Source organism: Leptodactylus fuscus, chromosome 9, assembly GCF_031893055.1.
Source record: "Leptodactylus fuscus isolate aLepFus1 chromosome 9, aLepFus1.hap2, whole genome shotgun sequence".
NCBI classification, from domain to species: domain Eukaryota; kingdom Metazoa; phylum Chordata; class Amphibia; order Anura; family Leptodactylidae; genus Leptodactylus; species Leptodactylus fuscus.
Window position 1 is genome coordinate 90606373 of NC_134273.1, and position 15927 is coordinate 90622299.

Below are 15927 nucleotides of genomic sequence, written 5' to 3' on the forward strand. Positions count from 1 at the left end.
GGATCGTGCTCTGGTCCCCGGGGCCCCCCCAGGTTCCCGCACATCTGCAGTTCAGCATTTGTAACCCATTTCTGTCAGGGGGGAGCGAGAGTGATGGGATCGGCCTCGGTGCTGGGGGTTTCCATGGAGACCAACAAACCGCACTTCCCACGCACCCTCATCTCCTGTCTGAGCCCCCTCACATCTCCCCTCCTCCTGCTGCTGCCGGGTACCCCGAGTGTGACTGAGGAGGCCGAGTGTGACTGAGGAGGCCGAGTGTGACTGAGGAGGCCGAGTGTGACTGAGGAGGCCGAGTGTGACTGAGGAGGCCGAGTGTGACTGAGGAGGCCGAGTGTGACTGAGGAGGCCGAGTGTGACTGAGGAGGGCGAGTGTGACTGAGGAGGCCGAGTGTGACTGAGGAGGCCGAGTGTGACTGAGGAGGCCGAGTGTGACTGAGGAGGCCGAGTGTGACTGAGGAGGCCGAGTGTGACTGAGGAGGCCGAGTGTGACTGAGGAGGCCGAGTGTGACTGAGGAGGCCGAGTGTGACTGAGGAGGCCGAGTGTGACTGAGGAGGCCGAGTGTGACTGAGGAGGCCGAGTGTGACTGAGGAGGCCGAGTGTGACTGAGGAGGGCCGAGTGTGACTGAGGAGGGCCGAGTGTGACTGAGGAGGCCGAGTGTGACTGAGGAGGCCGAGTGTGACTGAGGAGGCCGAGTGTGACTGAGGAGGCCGAGTGTGACTGAGGAGGCCGAGTGTGACTGAGGAGGCCGAGTGTGACTGAGGAGGCCGAGTGTGACTGAGGAGGGCCGAGTGTGACTGAGGAGGGCCGAGTGTGACTGAGGAGGCCGAGTGTGACTGAGGAGGCCGAGTGTGACTGAGGAGGCCGAGTGTGACTGAGGAGGCCGAGTGTGACTGAGGAGGCCGAGTGTGACTGAGGAGGCCGAGTGTGACTGAGGAGGCCGAGTGTGACTGAGGAGGCCGAGTGTGACTGAGGAGGCCGAGTGTGACTGAGGAGGCCGAGTGTGACTGAGGAGGCCGAGTGTGACTGAGGAGGGCCGAGTGTGACTGAGGAGGCCGAGTGTGACTGAGGAGGCCGAGTGTGACTGAGGAGGCCGAGTGTGACTGAGGAGGCCGAGTGTGACTGAGGAGGCCGAGTGTGACTGAGGAGGCCGAGTGTGACTGAGGAGGGCCGAGTGTGACTGAGGAGGCCGAGTGTGACTGAGGAGGCCGAGTGTGACTGAGGAGGCCGAGTGTGACTGAGGAGGCCGAGTGTGACTGAGGAGGCCGAGTGTGACTGAGGAGGCCGAGTGTGACTGAGGAGGGCCGAGTGTGACTGAGGAGGGCCGAGTGTGACTGAGGAGGGCCGAGTGTGACTGAGGAGGGCCGAGTGTGACTGAGGAGGGCCGAGTGTGACTGAGGAGGGCCGAGTGTGACTGAGGAGGGCCGAGTGTGACTGAGGAGGGCCGAGTGTGACTGAGGAGGGCCGAGTGTGACTGAGGAGGCCGAGTGTGACTGAGGAGGCCGAGTGTGACTGAGGAGGCCGAGGGACGCCCCAAATACCCCCACAGCACCGGCACATGTCTACAAGTGTCTCCGTGTATCTAATCCTATCCTGTGTGATACTGTATAATGAGCTGTGTATCTAATCCTATCCTGTGTGATACTGTATACTGAGCCGTGTATCTAATCCTATCCTGTGTGATACTGTATACTGAGCCGTGTATCTAATCCTATCCTGTGTGATACTGTATATTGAGCCGTGTATCTAATCCTATCCTGTGTGATACTGTATATTGAGCCGTGTATCTAATCCTATCCTGTGTGATACTGTATACTGAGCTGTATCTAATCCTATCCTGTGTGATACTGTATACTGAGCTGTGTATCTAATCCTATCCTGTGTGATACTGTATACTGAGCCGTGTATCTAATCCTATCCTGTGTGATACTGTATAATGAGCCGTGTATCTAATCCTATCCTGTGTGATACTGTATACTGAGCCGTGTATCTAATCCTATCCTGTGTGATACTGTATACTGAGCTGTGTATCTAATCCTATCCTGTGTGATACTGTATACTGAGCTATATCTAATCCTATCATGTGTGATACTGTATACTGAGCTGTGTATCTAATCCTATCCTGTGTGATACTGTATACTGAGCTGTGTATCTAATCCTATCCCGTGTGATACTGTATACTGAGCTGTATCTAATCCTATCCCGTGTGACACTGTATACTGAGCCGTGTATCTAATCCTATCCCGTGTGATACTGTATACTGAGCCGTGTATCTAATCCTATCCTGTGTGATACTGTATACTGAGCCGTGTATCTAATCCTATCCTGTGTGATACTGTATACTGAGCTGTATCTAATCCTATCCTGTGTGATACTGTATACTGAGCCGTGTATCTAATCCTATCCTGTGTGATACTGTATACTGAGCTGTATCTAATCCTATCCTGTGTGATACTGTATATTGAGCCGTGTATCTAATCCTATCCTGTGTGATACTGTATACTGAGCTGTATCTAATCCTATCCTGTGTGATACTGTATACTGAGCTGTGTATCTAATCCTATCCTGTGTGATACTGTATACTGAGCTGTATCTAATCCTATCCTGTGTGATACTGTATACTGAGCTGTATCTAATCCTATCCTGTGTGATACTGTATACTGAGCTGTATCTAATCCTATCCCGTGTGATACTGTATACTGAGCTGTATCTAATCCTATCCCGTGTGATACTGTATACTGAGCTGTATCTAATCCTATCCCGTGTGACACTGTATACTGAGCTGTGTATCTAATCCTATCCCGTGTGATACTGTATACTGAGCCGTGTATCTAATCCTATCCCGTGTGATACTGTATACTGAGCTGTATCTAATCCTATCCCGTGTGATACTGTATACTGAGCTGTATCTAATCCTATCCCGTGTGATACTGTATACTGAGCTGTATCTAATCCTATCCCGTGTGACACTGTATACTGAGCCGTGTATCTAATCCTATCCCGTGTGATACTGTATACTGAGCCGTGTATCTAATCCTATCCCGTGTGATACTGTATACTGAGCCGTGTATCTAATCCTATCCCGTGTGATACTGTATACTGAGCTGTGTATCTAATCCTATCCTGTGATACTGTATACTGAGCCGTGTATCTAATCCTATCCTGTGTGATACTGTATACTGAGCCGTGTATCTAATCCTATCCTGTGTGATACTGTATACTGAGCTGTGTATCTAATCCTCTCCTGTGTGATACTGTATACTGAGCCGTGTATCTAATCCTCTCCTGTGTGATACTGTATACTGAACCGTGTATCTAATCCTCTCCTGTGTGATACTGTATACTGAGCCGTGTATCTAATCCTATCCTGTGTGATACTGTATACTGAGCTGTATCTAATCCTATCCTGTGTGATACTGTATACTGAGCTGTGTATCTAATCCTATCCTGTGTGATACTGTATACTGAGCTGTGTATCTAATCCTATCCTGTGTGATACTGTATACTGAGCCGTGTATCTAATCCTATCCTGTGTGATACTGTATACTGAGCCGTGTATCTAATCCTATCCTGTGTGATACTGTATACTGAGCCGTGTATCTAATCCTATCCTGTGTGATACTGTATACTGAGCTGTGTATCTAATCCTATCCTGTGTGATACTGTATACTGAGCCGTGTATCTAATCCTATCCTGTGATACTGTATACTGAGCCGTGTATCTAATCCTATCCTGTGTGATACTGTATACTGAGCCGTGTATCTAATCCTATCCTGTGTGATACTGTATACTGAGCCGTGTATCTAATCCTATCCTGTGTGATACTGTATACTGAGCCGTGTATCTAATCCTATCCTGTGTGATACTGTATACTGAGCTGTGTATCTAATCCTATCCTGTGTGATACTGTATACTGAGCTGTATCTAATCCTATCCTGTGTGATACTGTATACTGAGCTGTGTATCTAATCCTATCCTGTGTGATACTGTATACTGAGCTGTATCTAATCCTATCCTGTGTGATACTGTATACTGAGCTGTGTATCTAATCCTATCCTGTGTGATACTGTATACTGAGCCGTGTATCTAATCCTATCCTGTGTGATACTGTATACTGAGCTGTATCTAATCCTATCCTGTGTGATATACTGTATACTGAGCCGTGTATCTAATCCTATCCTGTGTGATACTGTATACTGAGCCGTGTATCTAATCCTATCCTGTGTGATACTGTATACTGAGCTGTGTATCTAATCCTATTCTGTGTGATACTGTATACTGAGCTGTGTATCTAATCCTATCCCGTGTGATACTGTATACTGAGCTGTGTATCTAATCCTATCCCGTGTGATACTGTATACTGAGCTGTGTATCTAATCCTATCCCGTGTGATACTGTATACTGAGCTGTGTATCTAATCCTATCCCGTGTGATACTGTATACTGAGCTGTGTATCTAATCCTATCCCGTGTGATACTGTATACTGAGCTGTGTATCTAATCCTATCCCGTGTGATACTGTATACTGAGCTGTGTATCTAATCCTATCCCGTGTGATACTGTATACTGAGCTGTGTATCTAATCCTATCCCGTGTGATACTGTATACTGAGCTGTGTATCTAATCCTATCCCGTGTGATACTGTATACTGAGCTGTGTATCTAATCCTATCCCGTGTGATACTGTATACTGAGCTGTGTATCTAATCCTGTCCCGTGTGATACTGTATACTGAGCCGTGTATCTAATCCTGTCCCGTGTGATACTGTATACTGAGCCGTGTATCTAATCCTATCCCGTGTGATACTGTATACTGAGCCGTGTATCTAATCCTATCCCGTGTGATACTGTATACTGAGCCGTGTATCTAATCCTATCCCGTGTGATACTGTATACTGAGCCGTGTATCTAATCCTATCCCGTGTGATACTGTATACTGAGCCGTGTATCTAATCCTATCCCGTGTGATACTGTATACTGAGCTGTGTATCTAATCCTATCCCGTGTGATACTGTATACTGAGCCGTGTATCTAATCCTATCCCGTGTGATACTGTATACTGAGCCGTGTATCTAATCCTGTCCCGTGTGATACTGTATACTGAGCCGTGTATCTAATCCTATCCTGTGTGATACTGTATACTGAGCCGTGTATCTAATCCTATCCTGTGTGATACTGTATACTGAGCCGTGCATCTAATCCTCTCCTGTGTGATACTGTATACTGAGCTGTATCTAATCCTATCCTGTGTGATACTGTATACTGAGCTGTGTATCTAATCCTATCCTGTGTGATACTGTATACTGAGCCGTGTATCTAATCCTATCCTGTGTGATACTGTATACTGAGCCGTGTATCTAATCCTATCCTGTGTGATACTGTATACTGAGCCGTGTATCTAATCCTATCCTGTGTGATACCGTATACTGAGCCGTGTATCTAATCCTATCCTGTGTGATACCGTATACTGAGCCGTGTATCTAATCCTATCCTGTGTGATACTGTATACTGAGCTGTGTATCTAATCCTATCCTGTGTGATACTGTATACTGAGCCGTGTATCTAATCCTATCCTGTGTGATACTGTATACTGAGCCGTGTATCTAATCCTCTCCTGTGTGATACTGTATACTGAGCTGTATCTAATCCTATCCTGTGTGATACTGTATACTGAGCTGTGTATCTAATCCTATCCTGTGTGATACTGTATACTGAGCCGTGTATCTAATCCTATCCTGTGTGATACTGTATACTGAGCCGTGTATCTAATCCTATCCTGTGTGATACTGTATACTGAGCTGTGTATCTAATCCTATCCTGTGTGATACTGTATACTGAGCCGTGTATCTAATCCTATCCTGTGTGATACTGTATACTGAGCCGTGTATCTAATCCTATCCTGTGTGATACTGTATACTGAGCCGTGTATCTAATCCTATCCTGTGTGATACTGTATACTGAGCTGTGTATCTAATCCTATCCTGTGTGATACTGTATACTGAGCCGTGTATCTAATCCTCTCCTGTGTGATACTGTATACTGAGCTGTATCTAATCCTATCCTGTGTGATACTGTATACTGAGCTGTGTATCTAATCCTATCCTGTGTGATACTGTATACTGAGCCGTGTATCTAATCCTATCCTGTGTGATACTGTATACTGAGCTGTGTATCTAATCCTATCCTGTGTGATACTGTATACTGAGCCGTGTATCTAATCCTATCCTGTGTGATACTGTATACTGAGCCGTGTATCTAATCCTATCCTGTGTGATACTGTATACTGAGCCGTGTATCTAATCCTATCCTGTGTGATACCGTATACTGAGCCGTGTATCTAATCCTATCCTGTGTGATACCGTATACTGAGCCGTGTATCTAATCCTATCCTGTGTGATACCGTATACTGAGCCGTGTATCTAATCCTCTCCTGTGTGATACTGTATACTGAGCTGTATCTAATCCTATCCTGTGTGATACTGTATACTGAGCTGTGTATCTAATCCTATCCTGTGTGATACTGTATACTGAGCCGTGTATCTAATCCTATCCTGTGTGATACTGTATACTGAGCTGTGTATCTAATCCTATCCTGTGTGATACTGTATACTGAGCCGTGTATCTAATCCTATCCTGTGTGATACTGTATACTGAGCCGTGTATCTAATCCTATCCTGTGTGATACTGTATACTGAGCCGTGTATCTAATCCTATCCTGTGTGATACCGTATACTGAGCCGTGTATCTAATCCTGTGTGATACCGTATACTGAGCCGTGTATCTAATCCTATCCTGTGTGATACTGTATACTGAGCTGTGTATCTAATCCTATCCTGTGTGATACTGTATACTGAGCCGTGTATCTAATCCTATCCTGTGTGATACTGTATACTGAGCCGTGTATCTAATCCTCTCCTGTGTGATACTGTATACTGAGCTGTATCTAATCCTATCCTGTGTGATACTGTATACTGAGCTGTGTATCTAATCCTATCCTGTGTGATACTGTATACTGAGCCGTGTATCTAATCCTATCCTGTGTGATACTGTATACTGAGCCGTGTATCTAATCCTATCCTGTGTGATACTGTATACTGAGCCGTGTATCTAATCCTATCCTGTGTGATACTGTATACTGAGCCGTGTATCTAATCCTATCCTGTGTGATACTGTATACTGAGCCGTGTATCTAATCCTATCCTGTGTGATACTGTATACTGAGCCGTGTATCTAATCCTATCCTGTGTGATACTGTATACTGAGCCGTGTATCTAATCCTCTCCTGTGTGATACTGTATACTGAGCCGTGTATCTAATCCTCTCCTGTGTGATACTGTATACTGAGCTGTATCTAATCCTATCCTGTGTGATACTGTATACTGAGCTGTGTATCTAATCCTATCCTGTGTGATACTGTATACTGAGCCGTGTATCTAATCCTATCCTGTGTGATACTGTATACTGAGCCGTGTATCTAATCCTATCCTGTGTGATACTGTATACTGAGCCGTGTATCTAATCCTATCCTGTGTGATACTGTATACTGAGCCGTGTATCTAATCCTATCCTGTGTGATACTGTATACTGAGCCGTGTATCTAATCCTATCCTGTGTGATACCGTATACTGAGCCGTGTATCTAATCCTATCCTGTGTGATACCGTATACTGAGCCGTGTATCTAATCCTATCCTGTGTGATACCGTATACTGAGCCGTGTATCTAATCCTATCCTGTGTGATACCGTATACTGAGCCGTGTATCTAATCCTATCCTGTGTGATACCGTATACTGAGCCGTGTATCTAATCCTATCCTGTGTGATACCGTATACTGAGCCGTGTATCTAATCCTATCCTGTGTGATACCGTATACTGAGCCGTGTATCTAATCCTATCCTGTGTGATACCGTATACTGAGCCGTGTATCTAATCCTATCCTGTGTGATACCGTATACTGAGCCGTGTATCTAATCCTATCCTGTGTGATACCGTATACTGAGCTGTGTATCTAATCCTATCCTGTGTGATACTGTATACTGAGCTGTGTATCTAATCCTATCCTGTGTGATACTGTATACTGAGCTGTGTATCTAATCCTATCCTGTGTGATACTGTATACTGAGCCGTGTATCTAATCCTATCCTGTGTGATACCTGTAACCTCTCACAGCTGGTGTGTTGCTGCACTGTGGGCTGACCTGGTTGCTCTCACTGCTGCTGCCTCGTCTCAGTGTGTCGGTGCAGGATGAGCTGTCCTTCTATAATGAGCCTGCAGACAGGCGGGGGCGCTGGGCCGGAGCGGTGTTGCTCGTGTCTTCCTGCTCCAGGTTGTACCTGACTATTTTGATGGGTCGTTGCCAGGATTTGTGGATCGGCGCCTGGCGTATTTCTGACAGCCGTGGACGTCTCCAGCACCGCGTGGGCGCTCCGCTATTTTCAGCGGCAGGTGCAGCAGAATGTGAATTGTCTGGCGAGCGGTTGTGACGGGCGGTCACCTTCTCTGACGGGATCCTGGCGTTATCAGGCGGTAATATTGTAGTGCAGATCTTCCACATGGCTGAGCACACGCCGGGCGCATTATAATACCGCTGCCAGGATAGTGAGGCCGTGGCATAGCAGTGCTGACTGTGCGCACTAGGCAGGGCTTTGTATTGATACTTGATGAATTGGTAAGTTCAGTGAAATCCGGATCATTCCCCTCCCCCGCGGTGCGACGCAGGGTGACACTACCAGCCCAGCACACGATCAGTGTAGCAGAGTGTAGCTGATTCGGTGCAGCAGAGCTGACTCCGGTCAGATTGGCGCTTTGTCGTGTCCGGTGGCAGCGGCGGCTGCGCACGTTCAGCTCATACACCGCGTTACTGCCTCGTCCAGGAAGGATCCCAGTTACCAAAGCAACTCACAGAGGAGATGGAAACTTGTAGCCTTGGCCGAGCGCCAGAGACGCGATCAGGAGCGAGAGGGCGGCCGGCGCGGACTGAGCGGCTTTATGTGATTGACACATCCCGGCCCCAAATGTTCTTAATGCAGAATTCTCTGGAGATGGATTTGTGGGGTCACGTAACTCGTCCGCAGCTGACATGCGTCACAGTGTATCAGAGGCCTGACAGCAGCTGCTGTTTGGCTAATGGGTTACAACCTGACTTGTATTCTCTAGTCACAGCTAAAGCTGTTGTATCTTGTATTATACATCAGTCTCACGTTATCATGTCTGGAAATTATAGAGTTAATAATTATATGGTCATATTAACTCTTTCTTTCCCAGAGCACTAGTCACAACCAGAGCTGTACTTAATCCCATTCTTACAGTTTGCCTTACACTCCAGTAACCACCAGAGCTGCACTCAGACTTGTTGCTCCTTGTCTTTTCCTCCAGACATCTCCTGAGATGCAGCCACAGTTCCTTTTTGCACTTTACATGTCCGTGCTGCCCCCTGTTGGTGCTCTGCTGTCATTGACATGATCTGCTCCGATGCCGTGTAGGGACTGTCCAGTAAAGGAATCTCTCTCCTGGCTCCTCTATGATTGGCCCCATCTATACGTCCTGGCTCCTCTATGATTGGCCCCATCTATACGTCCTGGCTCCTCTATGATTGGCCCCATCTATACGTCCTGGCTCCTCTATGATTGGCCCCATCTATACGTCCTGGCTCCTCTATGATTGGCCCCATCTATACCTCCTGGCTCCTCTATGATTGGCCCCATCTATACCTCCTGGCTCCTCTATGATTGGCCCCATCTATACCTCCTGGCTCCTCTATGATTGGCCCCATCTATACCTCCTGGCTCCTCTATGATTGGCCCCATCTATACCTCCTGGCTCCTCTATGATTGGCCCCATCTATACGTCCTGGCTCCTCTATGATTGGCCCCATCTATACGTCCTGGCTCCTCTATGATTGGCCCCATCTATACGTCCTGGCTCCTCTATGATTGGCCCCATCTATACGTCCTGGCTCCTCTATGATTGGCCCCATCTATACCTCCTGGCTCCTCTATGATTGGCCCCATCTATACCTCCTGGCTCCTCTATGATTGGCCCCATCTATACCTCCTGGCTCCTCTATGATTGGCCCCATCTATACCTCCTGGCTCCTCTATGATTGGCCCCATCTATACCTCCTGGCTCCTCTATGATTGGCCCCATCTATACGTCCTGGCTCCTCTATGATTGGCCCCATCTATACGTCCTGGCTCCTCTATGATTGGCCCCATCTATACGTCCTGGCTCCTCTATGATTGGCCCCATCTATACGTCCTGGCTCCTCTATGATTGGCCCCATCTATACGTCCTGGCTCCTCTATGATTGGCCCCATCTATACGTCCTGGCTCCTCTATGATTGGCCCCATCTATACCTCCTGGCTCCTCTATGATTGGCCCCATCTATACGTCCTGGCTCCTCTATGATTGGCTCCATCTATACGTCCTGGCTCCTCTATGATTGGCCTCCTCTATACCTCCTGGCTCCTCTGTGATGAGCCCCATCTATACGTCCTGGCTCCTCTATGATTGGCCTCCTCTATACGTCCTGGCTCCTCTATGATTGGCCCCATCTATACGTCCTGGCTCCTCTATGATTGGCCCCATCTATACGTCCTGGCTCCTCTATGATTGGCCTCCTCTATACCTCCTGGCTCCTCTGATTGGCCCCATCTATACGTCCTGGCTCCTCTGAGATGGGCCCCATCTATACCTCCTGGCTCCTCTATGATGGGCCCCATCTATACCTCCTGGCTCCTCTGAGATGAGCCCCATCTATACGTCCTGGCTCCTCTATGATGGGCCCCATCTATACCTCCTGGCTCCTCTATGATGGGCCCCATCTATACCTCCTGGCTCCTCTGAGATGAGCCCCATCTATACGTCCTGGCTCCTCTATGATTGGCCCCATCTATACGTCCTGGCTCCTCTATGATTGGCCCCATCTATACCTCCTGGCTCCTCTATGATTGGCCCCATCTATACGTCCTGGCTCCTCTATGATTGGCCCCATCTATACGTCCTGGCTCCTCTATGATTGGCCCCATCTATACGTCCTGGCTCCTCTATGATTGGCCCCATCTATACGTCCTGGCTCCTCTATGATTGGCCTCATCTATACGTCCTGGCTCCTCTATGATTGGCCTCATCTATACGTCCTGGCTCCTCCATGATTGGCCCCATCTATACGTCCTGGCTCCTCTATGATTGGCCCCATCTATACGTCCTGGCTCCTCTATGATTGGCCTCATCTATACGTCCTGGCTCCTCTATGATTGGCCCATCTATACGTCCTGGCTCCTCCATGATTGGCCCCATCTATACGTCCTGGCTCCTCTATGATTGGCCCCATCTATACGTCCTGGCTCCTCTATGATTGGCCCCATCTATACCTCCTGGCTCCTCTATGATTGGCCCCATCTATACGTCCTGGCTCCTCTATGATTGGCCCCATCTATACCTCCTGGCTCCTCTGAGATGGGCGCCATCTATACGTCCTGGCTCCTCTGAGATGGGCCCCATCTATACCTCCTGGCTCCTCTGAGATGGGCCCCATCTATACCTCCTGGCTCCTCTGAGATGGGCCCCATCTATACCTCCTGGCTCCTCTAAGATGGGCCCCATCTATACCTCCTGGCTCCTCTGAGATGGGCCCCATCTATATGTCCGGGCTCCTCTGTGATTGGCGGCTCCCTCACATCTCTGATGATGTCACTGGTGGGTGGATACAGCTGATCTGTGCCTGTCTTTCCTGCTGCCCACTCACTGCTGCAGATCTTACACTGTGACTGGCAGATGACACCATTACATTTCAGCAGTACAATAGAAAACAGGCGGCTGCGGGCGATGGAGAAATGCAACAGCCAAATAAGAGGGTGTCGTACCCGAGCGGCGGTGAGCGGGGTCAGAGGGCGCAAATAGAGAGGCCGCGGAGCGCAAGGACCGGACTGCATCTTGTATAACTCTACATACAGCACACAAGAGCCTGAACCAGCAGGGACTTCAGGGATACAGGACGAGCGCAAGACAAACAGATTCATTAGCAATCTTGTGTACCGGATCTATTGGGTTACTGGACAGGCAGAGATCAGTAGATTTGGCCACGCAGTCTCGTCACTGGTTCTTGTATCTCTGCTTGCTGCAAAAATTCTCCAGCAACTGAAACCTAATTACCTAACAACTGAAGGCTTGTTACAGTGTGTCAGTGCAGGGATCAGCTCTGCGCCTGGTGCCCTGGACAGGAGAGATTCTAGTCAATGACAGCAAGCAGAGTTCATGGTGAAAGAGTGAAGCGCAAAGTCTGTGAGACAGGTGTAGCATGTGGTGAAGCTTTATGGATGTCTCGCTCTTGTCTGACATGTCGACTACTGCTGTTGTTTTGCACGTTGTCACTTTTCTGACACCCTGACTGTCTCTCTTCTCTGACACCCTGACTGTCTCTCTTCTCTGACACCCTGACTGTTGCTCTTCTCTGTCTCTCTTCCCTTGTGCCCTGCCTGTCTCTCTTTCCTCATGCCCTGCCTGTCTCTCTTCTCTCACGCCCTGCCTGCCTCTCTTCTCTATCACGCTGACAGTCTTTCTTCCCTTGCGCCCTGCCTGTCTCTCTTCCTTAGTGCCCTGCCTGTCTTTCTTCCATTGGGCCCTGCCTGTCTCTCTTTCCTCGCGCCCTGTCTGTCTTCTCCCCTTGCGCCCTGCCTGTCTCTCTCCTCTGTCACACTGTCTGTCTTTCTTCCCTCACGCCCTGCCTGTCTCTCTTCCCTCGCGCCCTGCCTGTCTTTCTTCCCTCACGCCCTGACTGTCTCTCCTGTCTCGCACGCTCCTGTAGAAGCACAAGGTGGACCTCTTCTACAAGCTGCGCCATGTGATGAACGAGGTGATTGACCTGCGCAGGCAGCTGCTTTCCGGCCATCTCACCCAGGACCAGGTGCGGGAGGTCAAGAGACATCTGACTGTTCGCCTGGACTGGGGAAATGAGTGAGTATGGATTCACTGCAGCAATGATGGGAGTGATGGTTCGCCCCCTCCCCCTCTGACCTCTCTTTTCTCTCTTCAGACATCTGGGTTTGGACTTAGTTCCTCGCAAGGAGTTTGAAGCCGTCGATTCTGACCAGATCAGCGTCTCCGACCTGTACAAGATGGTGAGACACAGATGTCTACGTCAGTGAAGTACAATTCTCCGCATGCGCGCACGGCTTGTGATCTTTGGGTCCTGATAGGAGTTGTAGTTTGAGGACTGCAGTCCCACTAAAGTCTGTATAGATTGTGCTGCCACCCCTTTCAGGACCTAAAGGGAATGTATAACAATAGCGCCACCCCTGTCTGCAGGTTATGTCCGGCGCTGCAGCTCAGCCCCATTACATATTTACCAAATGTCCCAAATGTTCAGAAATATTTCCAAGCAAATTTGACTTGTCCCAGGAAAGGTGTGCCCGAAAGGGGCGAGGGTTACAGACCCACCCAAAAGGGGCATTGGCACCCTGTCTGGGGCAGGCTTTCACAGAGAGGTCATTTATAGAGGACTACCCCTTAAAGGGGCGGGGATTGTTGTGAAAATAAAGCACTTCCTGGTTGTGTGGAGTCACATGGTTTGTCACATGATCACTCTGAAAAGCGTCATGTGACAGGGAAGATTTACTGGCCGTGTCACATGATCCGTCACCATGCAGCTGACTGGCTGAGAGGGATCATGTGATACACTAGGTGGCGCTGGCTCTGGAAGGCTCCATCACAGCTGACCAAACATAACCAGAGCACACAATCAACCGTTCTGCCCTTGTCCTGCTCACACAGCTGATGGGTCAGGCTGATACTTGGTGGCAGATATTACAGCGGTTTCTGGATGTTTCCAGTGACGGCGCCCCCTTGTGTTGTGCAGGTTTAGCAGCTCTGACATTCTGTGTTTTTTCTCTGCAGCATCTGTCCAGTCGTCACAGTGTCCAGCAGAGCACCAACCAGGTAAAGGGGAAGGGGCATGGAAGCGTTACAATGTGTCAGCGTCCGCCATGACAGCTCCAGGGCTCACCAGGGATGTACCCTACAGAACTCTAGGAGAGCTGAGTGACAACAATATGGCTGCCATTATCTCCCACAGAGCATCTCACCCAGCTTTCCCACAGCTCAGAATGTTATATCTGGATTGTTACTTACATTTTGGGGGGTCTTTAAGAAAGAAAATGATTATTATTGAGTCCGAGGCCTTCCCTTAGTTTGGAGGGGCAGAAGACACAATGTATGCTGACAAGTGACCTGCTGTCCTCTCACAGGCTGACACCCTGCGGCAGAGACACAAGGAGCCTCGCGCCCCGATCCCTCACCACCTGCTCCTCAACCTGAAGAGCTTCACACACAGCAACATCGGGGAGGACGTGGATCTCTTCTTCTCACTGTATGACATGAGGGAGGCTCGTCAGATCAGGTGATTCACGCCCCGCCGCCTCCATTCACCCCGCTACTGTCCGCTGCTGTCATCCATATGTCCCTGCCCCAGGTCCTGCTACTACCTGCACGTCACCCCACCTCAGTGTCTACTGTCTGTCACATTAACCTCTGTGTGTCCTACTAGCGAGAGGTTCATGGTCCGACTCAACAAGAACGGAGGCCCCAGGAACCCAGAGAAGATGGAGCGGCTCTGCGCCCTATTCACCGTATGTTATGCCATATATCTATGCCTTATATGTACACAGTGACCGGCAGAATAGTGAGCGCAGCTCCGGAGTATAATACAGGATAAGTAATGTAATGTACGTACACAGTGACTGTACCAGCAGAATAGTGAGCGCAGCTCCTGAGTATAATACAGGATAAGTAATGTAATGTATGTACACAGTGACTGTACCAGCAGAATAGTGAGCGCAGCTCTGGAGTATAATACAGGATAAGTAATGTAATGTATGTACACCGTGACTGTACCAGCAGAATAGTGAGCGCAGCTCTGGAGTATAATACAGGATAAGTAATGTAATGTATGTACACAGTGACTGTACCAGCAGAATAGTGAGCGCAGCTCTGGAGTATAATACAGGATAAGTAATGTAATGTATGTACACAGTGACTGTACCAGCAGAATAGTGAGCGCAGCTCTGGAGTATAATACAGGATAAGTAATGTAATGTATGTACACAGTGACTGTACCAGCAGAATAGTGAGCGCAGCTCTGGAGTATAATACAGGATAAGTAATGTAATGTATGTACACAGTGACTGCACCAGCAGAATAGTGAGCGCAGCTCTGGAGTATAATACAGGATAAGTAATGTAATGTATGTACACAGTGACTGTACCAGCAGAATAGTGAGCGCAGCTCTGGAGTATAATACAGGATAAGTAATGTAATGTATGTACACAGTGACTGCACCAGCAGAATAGTGAGCGCAGCTCTGGAGTATAATACAGGATAAGTAATGTAATGTATGTACACAGTGACTGTACCAGCAGAATAGTGAGCGCAGCTCTGGAGTATAATACAGGATAAGTAATGTAATGTATGTACACAGTGACTGTACCAGCAGAATAGTGAGCGCAGCTCTGGAGTATAATACAGGATAAGTAATGTAATGTATGTACACAGTGACTGTACCAGCAGAATAGTGAGCGCAGCTCTGGAGTATAATACAGGATAAGTAATGTAATGTATATACACAGTGACTGTACCAGCAGAATAGTGAGCGCAGCTCTGGAGTATAATACAGGATAAGTAATGTATGTACACAGTGACTGCACCAGCAGAATAGTGAGCGCAGCTCTGGAGTATAATACAGGATAAGTAATGTAATGTATATACACAGTGACTGTACCAGCAGAATAGTGAGCGCAGCTCTGGAGTATAATACAGGATAAGTAATGTAATGTATGTACACAGTGACTGTACCAGCAGAATAGTGAGCGCAGCTCTGGAGTATAATACAGGATAAGTAATGTAATGTATATACACAGTGACTGCACCAGCAGAATA

The 15927-nt window shown here is 48.3% G+C and overlaps 1 protein-coding gene across 6 annotated transcripts in view; it reads left to right on the forward strand.

Moving 5' to 3' along the window:
- Positions 1-15927, forward strand: part of DOCK3 (dedicator of cytokinesis 3) — a 111324-nt gene that overhangs the window by 60777 nt on the left and 34620 nt on the right. For all 6 annotated transcript variants that reach the window (XR_012717468.1, XM_075287560.1, XM_075287562.1 and 3 more), the window contains exons 6-10: positions 12803-12951; positions 13031-13115; positions 13891-13932; positions 14241-14392; positions 14540-14621. Coding sequence is in view for 5 of the 6 variants with exons in the window: in XM_075287560.1 (XP_075143661.1) it covers positions 12803-12951; positions 13031-13115; positions 13891-13932; positions 14241-14392; positions 14540-14621 (510 nt within the window). In the remaining variant the exon portion in view is untranslated. The remainder of the gene's footprint in view (positions 1-12802; positions 12952-13030; positions 13116-13890; positions 13933-14240; positions 14393-14539; positions 14622-15927) is intronic.